Source organism: Cokeromyces recurvatus, assembly GCF_025118155.1.
Source record: "Cokeromyces recurvatus strain NRRL 2243 chromosome Unknown BX663scaffold_40, whole genome shotgun sequence".
Taxonomy (NCBI): Eukaryota; Fungi; Mucoromycota; class Mucoromycetes; order Mucorales; family Mucoraceae; genus Cokeromyces; species Cokeromyces recurvatus.
In genome coordinates, this window is record NW_026251426.1 from 14,176 (window position 1) to 31,646 (window position 17,471).

General features: G+C 30.7%; 11 protein-coding genes across 11 annotated transcripts; 6 read left to right on the forward strand and 5 right to left on the reverse strand.

Moving 5' to 3' along the window:
* Window positions 1-71: 71 nt before the first annotated feature.
* BX663DRAFT_524719 (calcineurin subunit B) lies at window positions 72-870 on the forward strand. Its single transcript, XM_051529667.1, has 3 exons — window positions 72-149; window positions 228-464; window positions 544-870. The coding sequence occupies exons 1-3, from the start codon at window positions 101-103 to the stop codon at window positions 777-779; spliced, it is 522 nt and encodes a 173-aa protein (XP_051378422.1). The 5' UTR covers window positions 72-100; the 3' UTR covers window positions 780-870.
* BX663DRAFT_533325 (uncharacterized protein) lies at window positions 801-1,406 on the reverse strand (the record flags this gene model as incomplete). The annotated part of the gene is made up of 3 exons (XM_051530518.1): window positions 801-1,022; window positions 1,071-1,209; window positions 1,258-1,406. The coding sequence occupies 3 exons, from the start codon at window positions 1,404-1,406 to the stop codon at window positions 801-803; spliced, it is 510 nt and encodes a 169-aa protein (XP_051378423.1).
* A 90-nt stretch (window positions 1,407-1,496) lies between these two features.
* On the reverse strand, window positions 1,497-2,112 carry BX663DRAFT_524725 (DASH complex subunit Dad4). Its single transcript, XM_051529668.1, has 3 exons — window positions 2,000-2,112; window positions 1,872-1,916; window positions 1,497-1,822 (listed from the first exon to the last, which is right to left on the reverse strand). The coding sequence occupies exons 1-3, from the start codon at window positions 2,057-2,059 to the stop codon at window positions 1,685-1,687; spliced, it is 243 nt and encodes an 80-aa protein (XP_051378424.1). The 5' UTR covers window positions 2,060-2,112; the 3' UTR covers window positions 1,497-1,684.
* A 232-nt stretch (window positions 2,113-2,344) lies between these two features.
* On the reverse strand, window positions 2,345-2,756 carry BX663DRAFT_257954 (uncharacterized protein). Its single transcript, XM_051521895.1, has one exon. The coding sequence runs from the start codon at window positions 2,703-2,705 to the stop codon at window positions 2,427-2,429; it is 279 nt and encodes a 92-aa protein (XP_051378425.1). The 5' UTR covers window positions 2,706-2,756; the 3' UTR covers window positions 2,345-2,426.
* Window positions 2,757-6,651: 3,895 nt separating this feature from the next.
* Window positions 6,652-6,996, reverse strand: BX663DRAFT_524735 (uncharacterized protein; the record flags this gene model as incomplete). Its single annotated transcript, XM_051529669.1, has 1 exon — window positions 6,652-6,996. A coding segment is annotated over one exon (344 nt), but the record flags the coding sequence as incomplete, so codon positions are not given.
* Window positions 6,997-7,358: 362 nt separating this feature from the next.
* On the forward strand, window positions 7,359-8,988 carry BX663DRAFT_555804 (uncharacterized protein; the record flags this gene model as incomplete). Its single annotated transcript, XM_051531661.1, has 8 exons — window positions 7,359-7,574; window positions 7,629-7,690; window positions 7,754-7,808; window positions 7,872-7,878; window positions 7,957-8,172; window positions 8,247-8,610; window positions 8,678-8,785; window positions 8,868-8,988. The coding sequence occupies 8 exons, from the start codon at window positions 7,359-7,361 to the stop codon at window positions 8,986-8,988; spliced, it is 1,149 nt and encodes a 382-aa protein (XP_051378427.1).
* On the forward strand, window positions 8,581-9,599 carry BX663DRAFT_258038 (uncharacterized protein). Its single transcript, XM_051521896.1, has 4 exons — window positions 8,581-8,610; window positions 8,868-9,224; window positions 9,296-9,322; window positions 9,414-9,599. The coding sequence occupies exons 2-4, from the start codon at window positions 9,013-9,015 to the stop codon at window positions 9,490-9,492; spliced, it is 318 nt and encodes a 105-aa protein (XP_051378428.1). The 5' UTR covers window positions 8,581-8,610; window positions 8,868-9,012; the 3' UTR covers window positions 9,493-9,599.
* A 585-nt stretch (window positions 9,600-10,184) lies between these two features.
* Window positions 10,185-10,896, reverse strand: BX663DRAFT_546382 (uncharacterized protein; the record flags this gene model as incomplete). Its single annotated transcript, XM_051530963.1, has 2 exons — window positions 10,185-10,296; window positions 10,625-10,896. The coding sequence occupies 2 exons, from the start codon at window positions 10,894-10,896 to the stop codon at window positions 10,185-10,187; spliced, it is 384 nt and encodes a 127-aa protein (XP_051378429.1).
* Window positions 10,897-11,255: 359 nt separating this feature from the next.
* BX663DRAFT_524743 (ribosomal protein L10-domain-containing protein) lies at window positions 11,256-12,343 on the forward strand. The gene is made up of 4 exons (XM_051529670.1): window positions 11,256-11,357; window positions 11,425-11,483; window positions 11,547-11,741; window positions 11,802-12,343. The coding sequence occupies exons 1-4, from the start codon at window positions 11,330-11,332 to the stop codon at window positions 12,183-12,185; spliced, it is 666 nt and encodes a 221-aa protein (XP_051378430.1). The 5' UTR covers window positions 11,256-11,329; the 3' UTR covers window positions 12,186-12,343.
* A 46-nt stretch (window positions 12,344-12,389) lies between these two features.
* Window positions 12,390-13,955, forward strand: BX663DRAFT_524750 (uncharacterized protein). Its single transcript, XM_051529671.1, has 11 exons — window positions 12,390-12,437; window positions 12,490-12,595; window positions 12,652-12,707; window positions 12,776-12,885; window positions 12,936-13,193; window positions 13,260-13,379; window positions 13,440-13,469; window positions 13,525-13,556; window positions 13,618-13,637; window positions 13,692-13,747; window positions 13,799-13,955. The coding sequence occupies exons 1-11, from the start codon at window positions 12,410-12,412 to the stop codon at window positions 13,850-13,852; spliced, it is 870 nt and encodes a 289-aa protein (XP_051378431.1). The 5' UTR covers window positions 12,390-12,409; the 3' UTR covers window positions 13,853-13,955.
* A 1,308-nt stretch (window positions 13,956-15,263) lies between these two features.
* BX663DRAFT_418206 (uncharacterized protein) lies at window positions 15,264-15,578 on the forward strand (the record flags this gene model as incomplete). The annotated part of the gene is made up of 1 exon (XM_051522369.1): window positions 15,264-15,578. A coding segment is annotated over one exon (315 nt), but the record flags the coding sequence as incomplete, so codon positions are not given.
* Window positions 15,579-17,471: the final 1,893 nt, after the last annotated feature.

The window sequence follows — 17,471 nt, forward strand, 5'->3', positions numbered from 1 at the left end:
ATTATAAACCCACGCGGTCTTTTTTTTTTTTTTTTTTTTTTTTTTTTTTTTTTTTTTTTTTTTTTTTGCTTTTTTTATTATTATTACATTGAAAATAAAGATGGGACAAACTGGATCACAATTAGAAGACATGGTTAATTCTTCAAACTGTAAATAATTTTTAATATATAAATATTTATATTATATTCATATTCAAAAGTACTTATTTATTCTCATGAAAAAAAAAGTCTCTGCAGAGGAAATTCAACGTCTTTACAAACGTTTTATGAAATTGGATAAAGATAATTCAGGCTCCATTGATAAGGATGAATTTCTTTCTATTCCTCAAATAGCTAATAATCCATTAGCATCACGTATGATTGCTATTTTCGATGAAGATGGAGGAGGTGATGTTGATTTTCATGAATTTATTAAAGGTCTAAGTGCTTTTAGTGCCCGTGGTAACAAAAGAGAAAAGCTTGAATGTAAATGAAGTTTTATTTTTATACTAGAACAATTCAACAACAATTCTTATTCATGTGTTTACCAATTTTCTTCTTATAGTTGCATTTAAAGTCTATGATATGGATAGGGATGGGTTTATTTCGAATGGTGAATTGTTTCTTGTTCTAAAGATGATGGTAGGGAATAATTTGAAAGATAATCAGTTACAACAAATTGTAGATAAAACAATAATGGAAGCTGACAAAGACGGTGATGGGAAAATCAGTTTTGATGAATTTTTGGTGATGGTTGAAAATACAAACATAGCAAAGCAAATGACACTTGAAAGCTTTTAAAAATGTATATATGAAATTTTATTATTTACAATTATTATGATATTCTAATAAAGCCCTTTCTACATTGCCGTCATCATCATAGACGAGCACTCCTTGTTTCCATGACCCATATTTTAATCCAATTTCTTTGTTCTTTTCATATTCTCGTGCAATGTCATCGGCATTCCCCTTCCAGTCCCGATATAATTGAAGATTCTGTCGTCCAATTAATCGAATACACTTGACACGTAAATCATTGGTAGACTATAATAAGTATTAGTACTTTATTCAGCGTAAATATATATCTCATACCCATCTCGGTAAAAGATCTTTTGATATTTCTCCAAAATGGCCAATACCGTATTTTTCAATTCCCTGTATAAGCAGCCCCCTTTCAACTTCTGTCCATTTACGCTCTTCTTGTTTAACACCTTTTGGAGGACGAAAATAACTAATGACATGTGTTAGTAAGCATATTATAATATTATCATATGCTTACTCTTGATTTAAAGTGCCATCTGGAAAGATCATGTTTTTTGTAATTTCAAAATCAGGACGAACACAGAATTTAAGACGAAACTGTTTTACCCATTCTTGTTTTTCTTTCGTCAATCTATCTGCTTGATCTAATTCCTCCTCAAATTCCATAGGGTCAGTCTTTTGTTCTGCTTTTTCACACATTGCTGATCTTTAAACGCAAGTAAAAAAAAAAAAAAAAAAAAAAAAAAAAATAGAAATAATTAAAAAGCAAAAGTAAAATGTGAAAATTAAAAATTTACGTGTTTAAAATTTACGTGACGACGTATTTCTTTTTATTCAAAAATAATGTACTATTATATTTATCATTAGTAAGTGCATAGCAAGAATGTCATGCAAAAGGGGTATATATAGGCGTGTATTTATAAATGTATACATGTATAAATAATTCATTCCTTCATTGTCTGTCTAATCTTATATTGATTGGGATAGTTTTTGGTATTCTCAATATGAATACGAACAGAGTCATCGTAAGCAGACCACATGTGACCAATAAGTGCAATGTCACCGTTGTATTTATTCACATTCTGTAAACGAAATATTTAGCAAATGTTTTATACTGAATTAAGTATTTACCTCAAGTTTATTGTTAAGCTCAGTCATTGATTGATTAAGCTTGTTCTATATTAATAAATTATATAATTAAAACCTTGTTTATATATATATATATTTATAAGCATGTATATAAAACTGTTGGAATTTACAATATTTGCAACAATTCTTGCTAGTAAAAAGCTCTGTTGCTGTTCATGTGGATTTTCCATTTGCCCGATCAGTCAAAAACGGATAATAATAATAAAAAAAAAGTAAAAAAAAAAAAAATAAAAAAATAAACCGAGCAAATTCACAAATTTTTTTCTGCTAATTTTAATAGTAAAAGTATACAGCTATTTTAATGATTTAACTGCGGCCAAAAATAGCTAAAAAGTATGAATCTAAGATAGCTTTTAGGTACAATAGTACGATTAAACTAAAGAATTTTATTTTAAAATTAAAAAATGACCATTGAGCACATTGCATTGCATTTATATGCTGTTTTGTCCTTGTAAGATCGCTATGGAAAAAAAAGGAAAGAAAAACCCTTTTGGGATAAAAGGGAAAATGTTGAAGTGTATGTATAAGTGATGATAATTAATTATCAGAAAATCGTTGTTGTATTGAAAGAAGATGATGGTCAGAGGGTTCAGGGATTTGGGAGTGAGCTAGATAGTCCATCTCAAGCAGAATTGCACATATGGAAGGCCAGCGTATGAGCCAGTCATCAATTGATTTTCTCACTTTCTTAGTAAGGAATGTTGATGGTAATAGGTTCAAGGGACAAGAGGGTGAATTTTCAATAGATTTGGGGCATCTGAAGGCGGTTATGCATATGCAAACAAGAAAAACTATGTGAGCGTGTGAAGAGTTCATTTGGATGGAAGGGGCAGGCTTGGAGTTTACCAAAAGGTAACCAAAAGTCTCAAATACAGCGCTTACGGTCTCAATTGACGTAAAAATTAAAACCAAATAGCGGATTTTTGAAGTCAATTAGCGTTTCCTTTTTTTTTCAAATATAACTTTTAACATGAGTAACAACATTTACTTTTTAACAGAAGATGGTGTGGAAGCTATGGAATACATTATAGACGATGGTAATGAATTCAATTTGGAGGATTTAACAAACTTAAGCAAGTATAAAGAGTCAAATCTGACTCCAATTGAGCTTGATCCTGAGGACAAAAACTTGAAGAATAACATATTAGTTATTAATGAGAGAGTAGAAAAGGCAAAAGCTGCTAAATTGCGTGCGAAGAGTAGCTACGCCGCCTATACAGTCGACCAGAAAACATTGTTCCTGTATAATATAAAGATCAATTTTTTTTTTTGTCAGGTTGTCATTTATACATAAATAAATATTTATTGAAATAAATAGTTAGTTGTAATATCGTTTTATCATTATATTATTTAATTATAAGAGTGAAATAAAAGAATAAAGTTTCTATATCATAGCCGACAATTATTTCCGAGAAGTGTCAATTTGACTTGGCCTTGTACGATAAAGTAGTTTTTTTTTTTTTTTTTGAAAACGATAATCATTCGTAAAAACTTAATTTAGGAAGAAGAAAAAAAAGAAAAAAAAAAAAGAAAACTATATGTTAACAGCATTCGGCAATCGATGTAAACTAGTATTCTTGATATTTCAATTTACTACACGTGTCTATAACCGATTCTAATTGCACGTAATCCTCATCCTGTAACTCGTAACTAAGCGACTGTAAAAAACTGCTAGCTTTGACAGAGGTACTCCGCATAAACTCTGCTACGCATGCAGCTGTTCTAGACAGCATCCCCTCTTACATATCAGGTTTAGCAAGTGAGAAGTCGGCTACAAAATTTAATGGTGGAGCTATCTTGCTTCTTGCACTGTGGGGATTTAAAACAAAGTATTGTACTTTGTCTTTCAAGCAAGCTTCCAAGCACAGTTTAGAAATCTTCGACAATATGATCAATCAAAGTATCAGATAGATACTTTAATTTATCTACGCATGCGAGAAAATTATTTCTATATGACAACGTAAAAAAACGTAACATAGAGAATAGAAATGAGGACAGAAGAAAAAGATAAGTTAGCTGTTAAAAATTCGTTTTTCGTATAAAAACTTTGCACACATATGAGTGATGAGGAGAAGCGTGACATGCAGAAGACAAAATTGCTTTTTCTATTGTCGTGTAATAACAGGCAATCAGTCAGATTTTCAAATCAAAGCAATAAATAATCCTAGCTACGTGTTAATTTGTGGTTACCTGAGGAATCCTTGAAATGTCAATAGTAAGCAATTATTCGGTGTTCGCTATTCTACCGCAACTACGCTACTCACATAGTCTTCACGGCCACTTAACACAAAATGCGCCAACTATGCTTTCACTAAGGGTGTTATCAAAGGCGGTCATGAAACATATCATGCGCAACTATATATTTGTTAGATATGCTGCCTTAAATAACTCTTACAGTTTGCCTACGGCCCTCCAAAAGATTCCTACGTTACGATAGAAACATGAACAATGTTAAAATTGCTTGTAATTCTAGAGAAAAAAGAATAAGAAGTGGCAATTCAATAATAGAAAAAAAAATACGCGTAGATACCCCATGTACCAAGAATTCCAAAAAAAAAAAGACTGATTAAGGATGTTCCTGTTACGAGTTTTAGAAAATAGACTGATATTTAATAAATATCGTTGAGACGCACAAAAAAAAAGGTACACTTTGTTCATCAGCTGAACGACACAAAAAAAAAAAGATTTGTTTTAGTCTAAAGACTAAAAAAAAAGGCCATATTTTTATACTAATTTAGTTAGGGGTAAAAGGGGGGTGACTCTCTCTTTTTTCTTACGATTAAGAATTATTTTATTTATAACAAAAATTTTTATAACAAAAATTTAAACAACCCATGTGAGCATATAATACTGGCGTATTGGAGTGCCCGGGTCAGTTCGAGAAAGGATAAAAGTGTACTAAAAAACCTTTTGATAGGCAAAAGAGTAAAAAAGAAAGAGAAGGGAAGAGGAAAAGCAAGATATATCAATAAATACTAGATTCAGAGTTACGTAACCAGTTTACAAGTTTTGTACCAAAGGGGGCAGTTTCTGGAGGAAGTTTGCCATGATGAATATAGTCAAGTTCAAAAAGTATACGGCACATAGCAGGCCAACGAATCGTCCAGACAGGAAAGTCAGATGAGTTGAAAGCTGATGAGATTGATAGCATGTGTTTTTGTTTATTTGGCAGCTTATTCAAGAGGAAGGACAAAGGGTCGGGTTCGGTCAAAGGCATTTGTAATTGTCGATGCATATGTAGGCACCATATAGCATGAGATCTTGTGAACAAGGCATTAGGGTGATAGATGCACGGTTTAGGGACACTACCAGGTAACTAACCTGGGCGCCAGCAGACTATTCGGCTACGTTCTATATTTGACATAGGCAACCAGAGGATAGGATCGATACCTAGGGTAGGACGGCAGGCAGACAAGAGAACGGCATTCTTACTGTTTTGTCGATCACTAAGATTATCTTTCAGGTATGCTTTACAGATACCAGCAAAAGCACGAGGATCATAAGTATTATCGTCAAAAAAAGCAGTATACCGTTGCCAGATAGGTGTTTTCGAAAGCTTATACCATTGAGAATGGCTTGAAGAGGGGCGTATATGTGGTAAAAACTTGGAGACAAGAGCATCGTCTGGAGAGTGGATAGACCGAAGCAAGAATTTAGCTTGCAGGAGGTGAATACGTTCCTTCATTGTGGGCAGGTTGACCAAGTGCAGCATAACTTCAGTTGAGGACCGAGTACTACCGCCAAAAATTTTTCGGATACTTTGTGCTTGACATGCTTCTAATTTTGTGATTTGAGTAACAGAGACCGAGTTAATAGCGAGGCCATATTCAAGCTGAGTGTGATGGAACGTAAAGAGAAAATAAAAGAGAAAGAAAAGAAGAGAGAAAGGGAACAAAAGGAAGTATAGTTTGAGACTGTTTTTATTCAATTAAAAATAAAAAAAAAGAATTGAAAGTTAAAGAAAAAGTTAAAGATTATTTTATGTCTACACAACTGCTTGTATTTATATTAATGAATCCTGAATCAAAGAAATAAAAATAACCGTCAAAGAACATGAGTCATGAAACAGTGTTAATATTCGGATATACATCTTGTTGATTCAAGAGACTGATCTATGGATTATCTATTGGGTGTTATAATGATCTGATTAAGTTTTGAATAAAACATTTATTGTTTAATCTGAGTATATGTTCCTGATATCTTTTATGTTTTATTTTATTGAATCAAAGACGACCTGAATCCTTTATCAAGCTTATAAAAATAAATATGTAGAAATGATACGATGTCTTATAATTGATACATCTAGACAATTGGATGTCATCAAGTTTTATATTATTTACAAAATGTTCTATATAGAGCTTTATTTCATATTCAGGCTTATAGTCTATCCTGTTGTCGTTTAGGTAAGTTTAAGGATTAAATATAAACAAAAGAAGTAAAAGAGAAATAAAATAAAATGAAGACAGAAGAAGTACGTTGAAACTTGTCAATAAGTTTATCAAGAATTAAGTTCAATACAAGTATTGTTATGTTATGAGTTCAGTTATACAATATAAGGGTTAATAAACTAAATATGTCTATAGACAGAATTATTGTACAAGTGCACTATATATTCTATTATGACTATTTATCTTATTGAATTAAGTTATAAATCTTACAACCATGACATATTCTTTATTATGTAATTCATCTATTATAATATTACTTATGCTTATATCCAGAGCTTGTTCTATAACACTCCTGAGGAGCTTTGTTGTTCTTAGCTACCCAGCCTGCGTTGTGCGAACATTGATATTAAGAGACATTGCAGCAGCACGAACGCTCGTTCCTTTTTCTTCAACAAAATAAAAGAGCTTCTCTTTCACAGCATCCTTATAGTGTTTGTATGCTTTCGTTCCCTTATTCGTTTGCTTTTTGTCGTTTGGTAATGTTTTAGTTTTCGTTTTTATTTCTTTCTCGGGAGGCTTCAACTCTGTATAACGGTCGTAATTAGTTACGCTTTCGACTGGATACATCTCGTTATCAACCTCCATTTGAAGCTCTATCACTTCGTTTCCTTCCATGTCATGCTGATTTCCTAAACCGTCTTCAAAAATAATGTTCATCTCCTGAAATATCGTAAAGAAAGAGAGTTAGAAAAATACGCTAATTTTTTTCAATTATGTACGCTATTTTTTTTTTTTTTTTTTTTTTGAAAAAATGCGCGAATAATTTTTCCATTTGGTGTAATACATGCAATTATAGTAAAATTTTGGTGAAGTTAAACTTTCTTTGCATAAATGAATAAATCAGTCATGTGCCTAGCCTATTTTTTTTTGCTTGAAAATTTGTTTTTTTAAAGTTTAAATCACCAAATGGAGTGGGTTCCTATTTATTTTAAAATTTTACTTGGGAATATTTTAAGTGCTTTTTTTCTCTTTTTTTAATCAGAGATTTCCGCTATCCATTCTCCCTTTCATTATTAAAGAAATGAAGAGCTATAAAAAGCCTCAACAATCAAGTAGCAAGTCAACTCAAGGAATGAAGAGTATAAAAAAGTCCCAGAAACCAAAAAAGTTCCGGCAATCAAATAGTAGTCGACACAAAGAAACGAAGGAAACAAAATTCATAAATGAAAAGTATCTTTCAATAACCAGAGCTCCTTCATTTAACGATTTTGCGTCAAAGTTGACTGGTCCAATCGCTGTACACTCTATCAACTTTGGTTGTACCAACGCATATAAATTAATGCTCATTTAGGTTAAATATTATAAGACAGCTGTACTCCTGTATAGACTTCCTGGTGCTGCTCTACAAAAACAGTAAGTATAGAATTGTCAATGCATATAAGCTTTACACTAATCATTTATTTTAATATTATTCAGGCCTAAAACTACTACAATTACATTTAAAACTATCTTTAGCTTGACTTCTGCCTTGGTGAGTCATATATCCATTAAATGTTTTGTTTCTGTAACTCTTTTAACTAAAGATACAAAATAGATTCCTTGTAAAAACGATTTAATTATAGATGGGATAAAGACCAGCTCAAAATACGTGTTGTTTTCTAGTAATTTGTTTCACGTAGCTGTTCAAGTAGATGAAGTATTTTCAGGAGAAGAGGAAGGGGAAAAAACAGTTGTTGACGATAACGATGACGGGTATGAGAATGAGGAAGTAGAAGCCAACAAGAACAGTAGACATGTAGAAGAAGAGCAAGCGAGCAGTGTCGAAGAAGACATTGTAGATGACAGCAACGAAAACAGCTCTGTAGACGAAGATGTAGAAGATGGGGTCAACGAAGGTAATTCAAATAACAATAAGTACTAAAAAAAAGTGAAAGACTTTAATATATATATGTATATATATAATAAATAGCACACGATAAATTGGTTCAGTCTCTTATATCTAAAATCCTCAATGACAAATTCATTAAAGTATATTATGAGGTTAAAAACAAAAGCAATTTGGTACAAGTTTTATATCAAAAAGCAGCATCAGCGACACAAGACAGTAGTACAACAAAAGAATACGTAGAGTTTTTAAAGTTATCTGTTTCAAAATGTTTTAATATGGTGCATCCTCTTATTCGACAGCGCTCTGGCTCAGTGCTATCAAAAGATCAATTAAAAACTATTTACAAAGTTTGCTCTCATCACAAAAACAAGTTTGAAAGTATGAGTGTTCCCAATAGCTCATGTATTGACAAGCTTTTTGATGAACTAAAACAGTTTCAGCATGAGTAAGTAATAGAAATTGCTTTTTCCTACTTATCAATCTTGATAACCAATTTTTTTTGTTCCGTATAGTGTAAGTGATCATCCAATCAAGACATATATTGATAATGAAAAGAGCAAAGAAACAAACAAAAATAGCGATCATTATTTACTTTTAAAAATCATTGAAAGAAGGCAACAGTATTAAATAAAAATGAAATTATGCTTCTTGGTTAAGTGTAGTAGTATTATTAGTGGCTTATATATACATTTCTCTACTTAGCATTGATAACTTCAAAAAACTGGAAAAAAAGAATATTTCAGAGTCAACCTTTTGCAGCATTTTTCGAGACATTGTGGATGTGATACTTTATAATACAAATATAGAGATTGATGATGGGTAGATAGTATCGAAAGCAAGCAGAAGAATGGCCATTATAAATGAGTACGACAAAACAGAGTTTGGGCGAACAATTGACGTGCTGATACATCAAACGCATTATGAACATGAAATTGAATTATGTGGGATAGAGTTCAAAACTCAGGCAGCTAATGATACCTTATTGCAATATCAACAGTCAAAAAATATCCGTACTAACGCTACTATGCTGAACGACAACATAGGAATCACAAAAGACAGGTATGTAAACAATATTTACATGAATTGATGGGGTACCAGTGGCTATATGATACAATTGTCCAAACAAAAAGACCAAAGAACATGAGTCATGAAACAGTGTTAGTATTCGGATATACATCTTGTTAATTCAAGAGACTGATTTATATGGATTATCCATTGGATGTTATAATGATCTGATTAAGGTTTTAGATTGTTTGATCTGAGCTTAGGTCCCTGGTGTCTATTTCAGTGGATCAAAGACGATTTGAATCCTTTGTCAAGGTTATAAAAATAACTATTTTAGAAATGATATGATGTCTTATAATTGATATATCTAGACGATTGGATGTCAATAAGTTTTATATTATTTACAAGATGTTATATACAACGTTTTATTTCATATTCAGGCTTATATTTTATCCTGTATTATGTAATTCATCTACTATAATATTACTTACGCTTATATCCAGAGCTTGTTCTATAACAAGACCATTAATATCAGCTCACCAATTACACGAATAGTTAGCCCTCCTCGTTCCTCCCTCATTGCTACCAATAGATATTTTCTTCACCCCAAGCAACAAACGGTCCACCAAACTTTTCAAAACCATGCCAGTATAGTTATTTTGTTTCGTCATACAATAATTGTTTATGATATTGTTTTTATAGTTATTACATTTGCCATTCTTGTAGTTCAAATTTAACATAAGTTATTAACATCATTATTCATATCATAATTATTATTAAACTTGTAACTCTATTTAAAGTATTATAAAGCTTTTTGAACACACCTAGAAAAAACTTTTTAACTTTTAGTTCCCTTCATGCACACAAAACAACTTGCCCTAGTTCTTTGAAAGCATAACCATGCTTCTGATATGGGCGAACTTTATTATTAGACTTCTTATTTATTCTTTGTTTTTTATTGGGAGACTTTCCTTTTACTATTTTTTTTTCAGATAGTTTACAGTCCAAATATAATTAGTACTGTAATCGATGGGGGTGTGCTTCAATATCAATATCTGTCTCGAAGTGCTCCTTTATGCTTTCATCCACAAATTCACCTTTTCCATTTTCGTAAATAAAACGTATGCTAATTTGTGTTTTAAAAGTATATAAGCTTAGCAAAAGTGAAAAAGTCTTGCTTCATCTTTTTTTTTTTCTTCCTAAATTAAGTTTTTACGAATGATTATCGTTTTCAAAAAAAAAAAAACTACTTTATCGTACAAGGCCAAGTCAAATTGACACTTCTCGGAAATAATTGTCGGCTATGATATAGAAACTTTATTCTTTTATTTCACTCTTATAATTAAATAATATAATGATAAAACGATATTACAACTAACTATTTATTTCAATAAATATTTATTTATGTATAAATGACAACCTGACAAAAAAAAAAATTGATCTTTATATTATACAGGAACAATGTTTTCTGGTCGACTGTATAGGCGGCGTAGCTACTCTTCGCACGCAATTTAGCAGCTTTTGCCTTTTCTACTCTCTCATTAATAACTAATATGTTATTCTTCAAGTTTTTGTCCTCAGGATCAAGCTCAATTGGAGTCAGATTTGACTCTTTATACTTGCTTAAGTTTGTTAAATCCTCCAAATTGAATTCATTACCATCGTCTATAATGTATTCCATAGCTTCCACACCATCTTCTGTTAAAAAGTAAATGTTGTTACTCATGTTAAAAGTTATATTTGAAAAAAAAAAAAAAAAAAAAAAAAAAAAAAAAAAAAAAAAAAAAAAAAAAAAACTGTTAAAGCGGGTACTAACATTATCTGTTTATAGCTTGATATTATTCCCTTAATTACATTCGATATAAGTAATATTTATATAAATACATATTAGTTGCTCTCTTGTTTACTAAGGAATTCGTTTTTTATATGTTATCTCCTGTTGAACCAATTTCACCCCCTTTGCTCATCCGCAATTTATGTCCTCATTTTATTTTATTTATTTAAGCCTTTTTTAATTCAAATCAAGATTTATCAACAGCAAAATAATGTGACCGCTATATTGATGCAGCGGTCACTTTAAATTATAAAAAAAGAGAAAAGAAAAAAAAAAAAGAGAAAAGAGGATTTTAACTAGACTTTTCAATAAATACATATATAACATGCCCAAGTCCAAACGTAGTACTATTGGTATGCTTACATATCTACATATATCTATAATTTTTAATACAAAATATTAACACGCACATGTATATAGTTCCTTTAACTCAAACCAGCAAGAAAGGTCGTGAAGGAAAAGAAAAATTGATTGAAGATGTAAGAGTCTGATGATAAAATAATGAAGGATCTAATGAATAATGTATATACATTTATATATAGATTCATGAATGTGTAGATAATTATGATTATTTGTATTTATTTTCTGTAAAAGATATGCGCAACACTTACCTTAAAGAAATCCGCCACGATTTTAATGATTCTCGTTTCTTTTATGGTAAGAATCGTGTGATGGCTAAAGCTCTTGGAACAACACCTGAAGAAGAATATAAAGAAGGATTATCTGGCATTGCTAAGGTAAGTAAAAAGGAACTTATTTTTTTTTTATAACGACTAATCGTAATATTTCAATTGCAGAATTTAACAAGTGAAGTAGGTCTACTTTTTACAAATAAACAGCCAGAAGAAGTACAAAGCTATTTTGCTGAATTTGTTAAACCTGATTATGCACGCTCTGGTGCTATTGCTACTGATACTATTACGATCTCTGAAGGACCAGTAATGCGCGGCGTAGATCCCATGCCTCATAACATGGAACCTCTTTTGAGATCACTTGGTATGCCAACTGTTCTTAAGAATGGTATTGTTACCTTACTTGTTCCTTACACAATATGTATGGAAGGCGAAACACTTTCGACAAATCAAGCTCATCTTTTGAAACTTTTCTATCATCAACTGGCGGAATTCCGTGTGGAATTGATTAGTTGTTATCATAATGGGCAAATCCAACAGTTAGAATAAAAAATATATACATATTAGAAAGAGGAATTTAACTTATGGCTGCTACTTTGAGTTTATTGTTTATTAATGCCATTTTTTTTTTCTTTATTTCTCTTGAATCTTTTTATTATAAATAAATAAAAATCTATAAATTAATGCATTTCTTTTTTATAATCTAAGCCACAAATTTCATGTATTTCTATCATTTGTGCGATTTGGTGTTCCTTTTTTTTTTAATTAATATAATGACAACGACTAAACTTACACCTTATGGTAATAAACAAAATGCTTTAAAGATTTAAACTACTAAAACTTATTCATTTAGAGCAACAACGTTTAAAAAACATTGAGTTAAATAAAGAACTATTAGCGTCCTTAGACATTCCATCTATAAAAAATTCAGTTGTTACCACGTTTATCACAGGAACAGAGTAAATGATGTAGATGATTCCAAAAGTGATTTTCATTTACGCTTTTTTTTTTGTAGTGAAAAAACAACAGCAGCAAATAAACCAATGAAAAAGCTACGAAAGGCGTCTACAAGTATAAAAATAAACGGAGAAGAGAATAACATAATAGTAGAATATTAACTTTTTTTTTTCCTTTATTAGCAAAAAAGCCATTACCTACACGAAAATCATCAAGACTTCGAGGAGAACAACCTCTAGCAATTGAAATAGATAAGGAGAACAATATTGAGCTTTTAGTGGACAAAGTAAAGGTAAGTATTAAAATTTAACAACGAAGCGGTTACTTATAATTCTTTTTTAGGAAGATCCACGCTATCAGGAAATTATTGAGGAAGGCAAGCTATTGACAGCCGAAGAATATTTTAACCAGGACATAATAGACAAAGCTATTAAGACAGATGGCCATTTTAAGGGTTGGGTAAATCCTATCATTATTGAAAAATACGGACTTGAGGCATCAGCAGCAGAAGCATGGGAAAAGAATGGGGGTGGTACTTGGTCTATTGCAGATCCCACTGGTAATGGAAAAAAAAGAAAAAAAGGATCATCTAATGCAAAGGTAGAATATAAGATAGTGAAGAGATTTATGCTTAGTTTATATAAATATGTACGCATATATTTGTAGGCAGATGCTTTGAAAATGTTCAAAAAAAATCCAAATCAATATTTTTATAGACATAATGAACCTGGTGAAGAGCAATGGACGCATGAATGGTCAGAAGAAGAAAAAGGATTATTTTTAAGGGTAATGAATAGAGTAGACAAAAAAGAAGTGTATATTTATAACTTATGTATTAATATGTAGATTGCTCGAGAATATGGTTGTGGTGATAAAGTAAAGCAAAATAAACCAAGTAAATATGTTTGTATTTATTAATTATAATATTTAGTGGGGTTTGTTTGCCAGTTATATTCCACATAGGTAAGTAGAACTATACTATATAAGATTAAAACTAAAATGTAATATTGCTTGTTATAAATAGACTTGGATATCAGTGTAGTAGTAAGCTTATTGCATTTATTACTTTGCTTGTATGTTCTAAGAATTATAAACTAGGTTTTTATCGTCATGAAATCATCAAAAATGGCCTAGTAATTGATCCAAATTTTCAAGTAAGTGGAAATTAAGGGCTCTGATAAAAATAATAATGTGTTATTTCTTAGTTTACTTCTTCTGGAGAACCTATCTATGTTGGATCACATAATACACGTCGTTAAGTAATATGGTGTAAATATATGTATATATCTATTAAATAAAAATGAAGGGTTTGCATATAGTCAAGGTTATATGCACAGATACTTTTTAAACCCTGAGTGCACGTTATTTATTATATTAATTTAATTTTTTTATACCCTATATTTATATGTATATGTATGTATGTATGTATGTCTGCGTAATATTTTTTTTGCTATATATAGATGTTAAAAGAGAAGGAATGTCGTATTTTATTATCTGTGGTTAAAAGCCATGTGTATTTAACTTTCAAATAATATTAAAAATGAAAGAGTAGTATATTATATACTCCTTTATAACATACTTTCGCAATAAACTATATATTAGGAGTATATAGGGCTAATCATAATATAAGATAAAAAGCTTAAGTTAAAAAATATATATACATATTTATATAGATATATACATAATGTGCTAAAATTTTCTACATGTATGAATACTATGCTATTATCTGTTATTAAAACAATTTACCTAGCTATAGGCGGATATTTGTTTCGAAAATTTTTGTATGCTGTGTCCTCTACCCGCGCTTTTCTTTATGTAAAATGATAACAATAAAAATAATAAGGGAGAATACTGTTATATGATATATCAATAATATAGTATGTCATTATAAGGCTTCTTTATTGAATATATTGCATGACAATGTAAGGAGAAAAGCATAATTATTTGTGTATATTTATGTATTATTTTTTTTTTCTTTCAAGAAGCCTAAGAGGTTCTACCTATTCTCTCCCTTTTTAGTAAAGAATATATAATATGATAACAGATAAAATAAAACTTCTCCTCATTTTATTAGTTTTCGCTCTACAACCTTTTATAGAAATGTGGTGAAACTAAATTCTTTATAATCAAACTTTAATATGATTGAGTCAGTATGATGATCATAATAGGGGATAGCATTGGTTCCTGAATGTAATAAATAATATAGCAATCGAATCGAATATTAACAATCTGGTATATATCAACCATTAGCAAATTATGCACAGTGTAAAGTAGTTAATAATAATATGTTTTCTGAAGCTATTGTAAAATACCCTGTAGGTGTTTATTATGTTTAATATTATTTTATCCAATATAAATTCTCCTATTGACATAATATTATAGTATATTATTTAAAAATTCTGTATTGTAGGAGAATCAAATCCAACCTTTCAACTTATTAAACATTGTAATTAGGGGAAACTAAAGAGAAGTATATATATATACATACATATATAATATCACCAAAAAAAGTACCCAATATTTAATTTTAACAACTAAAAAAAAATGGATATTCAAGACTTACTATGTTCACAGCAATCTAATCAATATGAAGTAGAGCCCTTCACATTTATACATCGACGACAGCCTTCTTGGTCTTCCTCTTCATCAAGTAGCTATACTTCTTCATTTAGGTCTCCTCAACAACAACGTACGCCCTGGTCGTTTCATGAAGATCAACTACTTCAACATGGCTACGAGCAAGGGCTATCCTGGGCTATGATTTCGACTCACTATCTACCTCATCGTTCTCGAGGCTGCTGTTGGGGACGCTTCAAGACATTACAAGCCAAATCTCTTGAACAGCGAGATTGGACTTGCGTACAAGATCAGCTATTGTTTATGGCTATTAAGAAACATAGCCGTTTATTTAAACAGGCATGGAAAGCAGTAGAGCAAGAATTAAATGTGGATTGGAAGGAATGCGAAATGAGGTCTATAAAGATATATGCTACAGGTGTTAAAAGAAAGTATTTATTACATTATTAGAGTACACCACTGGGTTTTATATACTATTTCTTTTTATGTATTATGATTTATGCTTATTATGTTGGTTATTCTATATGAATATGTTTTTCTTTATTTCCATTTTTTTTTTTCGTTTTGTAATTATTCTATTTTGTAATTCTTTAATGCAAGTAATAACCCGATTTTTTTTGATTTTTGATTTTTTTTTCAAGAAAAAAGAAAAATTCTAATTTCCTTCCCGATATTCGAAACCATGTTTGATAATAAAGAACTATTATACTTCATATTCCTCTGTCTTTTCCCTTCTTTTTTTCTTCTTCCTCCCTTATAGAATTCGATAATGTTGATTCATTTATTTATATTAGTATTGGGTTTTGTACAATATTCATTTGAGATTTCTTTTCAAAAGACTACCATCCCCTCATGTTCGCTGTCTGAAAATTATGACCCAAATAAAAGACCTCATATAGCCATTATATCACATGACTCAGCTACGAGGACCTTTACACAAAGCCCAAAAAAAGGGGCCCAAGATGCGGCTAACATCCTCAATATTCAACTTGATTGGAATTGTCATTATATCAACTCTATAAAAAAGATGAAAGCCGATATATACAGTGCTGTCGATAGTGTAAGTTTGTAATTCATTTATTTCAAAAAAAAAATTTACATTCGTCTTATTATATTATCATTGTAGGGTGTTGATGGCATTATTGTCACTATTCCAAATATCGAAATTGTAGAAGCAGTCCAATACGCTACATCCAAAAATATACCCGTCCTTGTCTTCAATGCAGGGCTTAAATATGCAGAACAATTAGGCCTTACTCGAATCCTTCAAAAAAATACGGAATCCGGCGAATACATAGGAGCTGAGTTATTGAAACGAGGTTATAAACAACCACTTATTCTACGGTTTACGAGCTTTGACGATGACGCATTTGATAGTCGGTATTTCGGTATTACAAGAGCACTTGGATTTACACCTGAATTGATAGCTATCACTGATTACAACAATACAGCAAAATCGATTACTGAGGTTACATCTTACTTGATAAATAATGAAAAATACGATTCATTAATTTCCCTAGGTGGTTCTGTAAGGCATTAAAAGAAAAATAAAATAAAATAAAGAAATATAATAGAGATGCTAACCTATTCTATTATATTTGTAGCTCGGGACAGATATTATCTCTAGTGCTGCATTAAATGTCCTAAACTATAACACAAGCAGGAAACTTGGTGTCGCATTTTTTGACACAGGAAATTCTGATGATATGCTGTTGTTATTTCAACAACATCAAGATGTCTTTGGTATTTCACAACTGCCCTATCATCAAGCTGCATTACCCGTCTTTCTTATGTATTTAAGGGTAAACAAAAATAAAGGCAGAAAAAAATAAATAATAGTTGAAATCTAAACTATATTTAATAGATCCTGACAGGCTATGATGTTTTTCGAAATCAAACTATCGAAACAGGCCCTATATTAATTACTAACGAAACATTATTAACAGTCTTGGAAAACGAGAAAACAACATTGCTTCCATTAAAAAATAACAATGCTGACGTTGGTGTCATTTTGCCAAATGCACAAGGAGACACATATAATTTTGCTATTATGGCAGGTATTAAGGACCTTGCACGTAAACTGAATTGGAATGTTTGGAATGTCAATGAGGTAAGATGAAAAAAAAATGAAGAATATTTCTGGCTAATTTGAATGATATAAACAATGCAGCAAGATGTACTTGGTAACAATTAATAACAAATGAACTTAATTATTACGTAGTTAACTTCAATTTTATTTTAGGTTATACAAGTCAACTTAAAACTGAAATAGATTATTATCAAGCCCAAAACATAAAAGGC